We start from the raw sequence: 5,774 nt of genomic DNA, 5'->3' as shown, positions 1-5,774 counted from the left end.
TAATGCTTCACGTCCGCAAAGAACTTTCGCTTCTGCTGATGGGTCATCCCCTTGATCAGGATGCCACTAGCTAAGTAGTTTGCAAAGTCAGCAAACCATGGGGAATCATCACTAGTCTCAATCCTCATGAGGAACTCGTGGGGGAAATTGTCATTGATGTTAGGCCCACGAGTTTCCTTTTCCTTGGAATGCTCAAGTCGAGACAAATGATCGGCTGCCAAATTCTCAGCCCCTTTTTATCACGGATTTCAATATCAAACTCTTGCAGCAACAAAATCCAATGTATCAATCTCGGTTTAGCATCCTGCTTGCTAAAAAGATACCGAAGGGCTGCATGATCCGTGTACACAATGGTCTTGGAAAGGACAAGATATGACCGAAACTTATCAAAGGCAAAGACCACAGCTAGGAGCTCTTTCTCTGTCGTGGTGTAGTGCTCCTGAGCATCATTCAAGGTCTTGCTCGCATAGTAAATCGGATGAAAGTGTTTATCGTTCCTTTGACCCAAGACAGCCCCGACTGCGAAGTCACTCGCATCACACATCAACTCAAATGGCAGCTCCCAGTCGGGAGAAACCATGATCGAGGCATTCACTAACTTCTCCTTCAACAGCTCAAATGCTCGAAGGCATTCATCGGAGAAAACAAACTGGGCATCCTTCTCGAGGAGCTGAGTCATGGGACGGGCGATTTTGGAAAAGTCCTTTATGAATCGCCGGTAAAAACCTGCATGACCCAGAAAACTCCTAATAGATTTCACGGATGTGGGAGGCGGGAGCTTTGAAATAGTCTCGACTTTGGCTCGGTCAACCTAGAGCCCCGCCTGTGAAATCTTGTGCCCAAGCACAATACCCTCCTTCACCATGAAGTGGCACTTCTCCCAGTTTAACACAAGGTTGGCTTCTTCACATCTAGCCAACATCTTTTTCAGATTCCCAAGACACTGATCAAATGAACTTCCATACACAGAAAAATTATCCATGAAAACCTCCATGGAGTCCACGATCATGTCGTGAAAAATGGCCACCATACACCTCTGAAATGTGGCCGGGGCATTGCACAGTCCAAAGGGCATCCGCTGGTAGGCGAATGTGCCATAGGGACATGTGAATGTCGTCTTCCCCTGATCCTCAGGAGAGATGGGAATCTAAAATATCCTGAAAAACCATCGAGGAAGCAGTAGTACATCCTTCCCGACAACCTCTCCAACATCTGATCAATGAAAGGGAGTGGGAAATGATCCTTCCTCGTGGCATCATTGAGTTTGCGATAGTCAATGCAAACTCTCCATCCGGTGACAGTACGAGTAGGAATCAACTCGTTTTTCTCATTGGTCACCACTGCCATGCCTCCTTTCTTCGGGACTACCTGTACAGGGCTAACCCACGGTGAATCAAAGATCAGGTATATCAAACCTACATCAAGTAGTTTGATAACCTCTTTCTTCGCAACCTCCTGCATGTTGGGGTTCAAACGCCTCTGATGCTGTATTACAGGTTTAAAGTCCTCCTCCATCAAGATCTTATGGGTACAAAAGGATGGATTGATCCCTTTTATATCTATAATCTTCCAAGCAATCGCCTTCTTGTGATGCTTCAGGACTTCAAGCAATCGATCTTTCTCTTCCTTCGACAATTTGGCAGAAATGATAACGGGCAGATGAGTCTCACCCTCCAAGAAAGCATACTCCAAATGATCTGGGAGCTCCTTAAGCTCAACCGAAGGTGGATCCTCAATAGAAGGGCGCGCTTTAGGCTCAGTAACGCGATCCACAACCTCAAAAACCTCGGGACACGGGGGAGACGCGTGACCTATCAGACAGGTCACCTCCTCAACTAATCGGTCCACACGGGGCGAACCAAAAGTCTCCCCTCCTAGCAGCTGTGTGTCCATAACATCCTCCTCGAATGTAGCATGAAGATAATCACTCACATACGTATCGATAGTCTCAATGAAGTAGAGTGTATCATCTTGACTCTGTGAGTGTTGCATGGATTTCCCTATATCAAAGGTAACCTCCTCATCATCAACCCTAAGAGTAAGTCTACCGGTGCAGACATCAATCAAGGCTCTCGCAGTGGCTAGGAATGGGCGGCCTAAGATAAGTAGAACATTTTTGTCCTCATCCTTGTCTAGAATCACGAAATCGACATGAAAGACAAACTTGCCGATTTTCACCAGTATATTCTCAACTATGCCTCGAAGGTACTTCACTGAACGGTCGGCTAGCTGAATGCTCATACGAGTCGGCTTGGGCTCTCCCAAGTCTAGCTTAGCAAAAACTGCATATGGCATGAGGTTTATGCTAGCTCCAAGACCAGCTAATGCATTGCTGACCGACAAACTACCGATCAAACACGGGATAGTGAAACTCCCAGGGTCATTTATCTTCTTCGGCAGTTTGTTCTGAAGAACCGTTGAACACTCTTCATTCAAGGTCACCTGCGAAAGCTCCTCAAGTTTCTTTTTGTTGGATAGGATATCCTTCAGAAGCTTGGCATACTTAGGCATTTGAGCAAGTGCCTCGACAAATGGTAAATTTATATGAAGTTGCTTAAAAAGCTTGAGGAATTTACCATAGTGTTCTTCCATTTTCTGCTTCTTCAACCTCCCCGGATATGGAATGGGAGGGACATACTCTCTCACTGGCTCCTTGGGTCGTGCGGTACTTGCTGGGACTCGCCTCTGTTGTACCTCACCCGGAGACTCAGCCTCAATCTCCTCATCAACCCCATCATCGTCATCCGACTTTGCTGGAACAGCCGGAGGGATGGGCTGAGGGGTCTTGCCGCTTCTCAATGTGATGGCCTTTGCAGTAGCATTTGGGTTAGGCTCTGTGTTGCTCGGAAGGCCCCCCTGTTGTCTCTCAGACAACATCTTGGCAATCTGGCCAACTTGGTTCTTAATGGTCTGCATGGAAGCCTTTTGGCTTCTCAACTCACTCTCGTGCCTCGTGAAACGGCTGTCATACTCCCTAAAGCGCTTCTCATTCTTTGCCTTTTGAGTGTTTTGACCGGCTAAGATTTGACTAAGCATATCATGCACACTAGGATCGCTAGAGGAAGGTGCCTGCTAAGGTCGAGGTGGACCATACGCTCCATGAGCTGGAGCTGTGGGACGTGGAGCAAATCCGGGTGGATGCTGTTTAGAAGCCTCGGGCTTCCAACTGAAGTTTGGATGATTCTTCCACCCCGGATTATAGATATTGCTGTAGGGATTGTTTTGAGGACGGTATTGGTTTCCCATGAAATCAACATGCTCGTGTGACATCTCTCCCGTCGGAAAATCACCTACCTGATATGCTCCCCCACTCGAGGAACCTCTCGAGTGCATTTCCATAACTCGATCAAATTTCGAAGATAAGGCATCCATACGTGCTATCATGGCTGTGTAGTCGTCCACATGATGAACTCCCTGCCGAGAACTCTTTCCCCTCGGGGGCTGTTGTGTCCGGTTTTTCGCGGCACACTTTTCAAGAATCTCAAATGCCTCGGTGGCATTTTTCGTGCCGATATCACCACCCGAGTATGTATCAACCATCATCTGTCCCTGACTATCCAAACCATGGTAGAAGATCTGACACTGTTGCCACTTCGGCAACCCGTGATGTGGGACCTTTCTCATAAGCTCTTTAAACCGCTCCCATGCCTCGTAAAGGGACTCGTCCTCGTCCTGACGAATGTTCAGAATCTTGGTTCACAACCAAACAGTTTTCTCTGGAGGGAAATATTTCTGAAGGAACTTCTCAGCTAATTGATTCCATGTAGTGATAGATCCAGCTGGAAGTGAAAGAAGCCACTCCTTGGCTCCATCCCGTAAGGAAAACGGAAAGAGCCGAAGGCGGATAGCATCCGGTGATGCATCACGAATCCTAAATGTGGCACAAACCTCTAGAAACCCCGCGATGTGAACACTAGGATCCTCGTGATCCTTGCCATAAAACTGCACCACATTCTGCAACATCGATATGGTGCCAGCGTTGATCTTGAAATTATTATTGTCGATTGTTGGTGCATTGATGCTCGCAGGCAAACCATCAAGTGACGGTTTTCCAATTTCATTCAAGATCCTATTCTCTTCCGCGTCCGCCATGTCTACCCGAACCTCGTAGAAGGTGTCATCATCCGCTGTGTCTGTCTCAATCGTCTCGGCTACCACGCGAAACCGCTCCCGCAGTCTCCGGTGAAGATCGCGCTCCGGCTCCGATGAAGGCTCAACGATATCAGCAGCAGGGGTTGAGGACATGCACGAGCTGTAGGGAATAAGGAGCACAATGCACAAAATATATACAAAAACAAAAACAACTAGCAAATAATTATATTCTTTTTTTTCTCTTTTTTTTCAAATAATCAAGCAAAAGCAAACAAAACAAGTAGACACAAACTTTGTACACTTTTCACAATGGCTAAATAAGTAACTCGAATCGTTTTCAAGAAGACCGCATCCCCGGCAACGACGCCAAAAACTTGATGTGCGTGAATTATATATATTTTCAATTGAGTTCTTCTTCACACAAATTTAGTTTTAAAATGGTTTTTCACCTAGAAACTAACTACACACACAAAGGGCAAGTGTACCCGTCGGGTGGTAATATAGCTAATTGGTAAGAACTGGATATCAATCCGTGGATGCGGTGTCTCGATACTAAACTTTTGCTACTTTAAAGCCTTTTCAAATGATTGGGTTTATTTTTCTAACTTAGCATGCAAATAAACAAACTAATAAAAATTCTAATAAAGAACAATATCTAAGAAAGGGTTGCCTAAACTAAGTCTCCACTAACAAACATATGACAACAAGGTGGAATGCTTGTGCTGATGTAAGTTCTAGATTTAACTAAGTCCCCAATCAAGGCTTCCTAGTCTATAATTCTTAGGAAAATTAAAAATGAATTAACATTCTAATCACCTAAAAATTATTCTTTTAAGCTCACTTGCTAAGTTGATGTTAATCTTTAATCATGAGTTATTTGTTTGTCAAAACTCCTAACTCTACAAATTAGGGAAAACTAATATGAGAAACACACTAATCACCCTAACTTGGTTTTAAGTAGTTAGCACTATCATAATGTTCTTGATATGAACCACAAGCATGGTCATGCTAGCTAACAACTTTGGCCTAAATCATCAACCTAACATGAACACAAACTATAGAATCCATATAAACATACTTTTGATCTTTCCAAATCTAGATGCAAGAATTCACACACAAGCTCAAATCATTGTTCATATCACATTAGCACTCACCATTCCTTGTTTCATGCTATGAATCATACTAACAAGTTAACAAGATTCAATAATCATAATCTCTACATGGGCTTTCCAACACAACATGTAAATACTTATGAGCGAACATTCAAGAACAAGAACTTTAAGCATGCATATGAATTCCAAGAACAAGACTAAGTGACAACATGAAGATTAACAAGAACAATCATCACATCTACTTCCATATTATCATATGTTCATAAGGTTCAACATAGTTTAGACAACAAAAGTGTTTAGCCCATAAGGCTCATGAGTACCAAATCAAGCACAAAGAAACATAAATTGTTCATAATGTAGTAAGCTAACCAAGTTAAAGACAAGACTAAAATGGTGTTTGAGTAGATCTTCAAGTGATTTAGTCCTCTTCAAGGCTTCCTCTTGGCTCCAACAAGCTTCCAAGACCAGATTCTTGAGAGAAAAAGTCACCAAAATGCTCCAACTCCCTTGCAAATGAGCTAGAAACTCGTATTTAAACTGCTGGGCGTTTGGCACTACCATGCCACCTTT

At 44.0% G+C, this 5,774-nt stretch overlaps 1 protein-coding gene across 1 annotated transcript; it reads right to left on the bottom strand.

Annotated features, from left to right (window-relative positions):
- Positions 1 to 1,005: 1,005 nt before the first annotated feature.
- Positions 1,006 to 3,036, bottom strand: LOC110881365. Its single transcript, XM_022129647.1, has one exon. The coding sequence runs from the start codon at positions 3,034 to 3,036 to the stop codon at positions 1,006 to 1,008; it is 2,031 nt and encodes a 676-aa protein (XP_021985339.1).
- Positions 3,037 to 5,774: the final 2,738 nt, after the last annotated feature.

Source organism: Helianthus annuus, chromosome 10, assembly GCF_002127325.2.
Source record: "Helianthus annuus cultivar XRQ/B chromosome 10, HanXRQr2.0-SUNRISE, whole genome shotgun sequence".
Classification (NCBI taxonomy): Eukaryota; Viridiplantae; Streptophyta; class Magnoliopsida; order Asterales; family Asteraceae; genus Helianthus; species Helianthus annuus.
The sequence above is the reverse complement of the archived record's forward strand: the minus strand, read 5'-3'. Positions and strand labels throughout refer to the sequence as shown.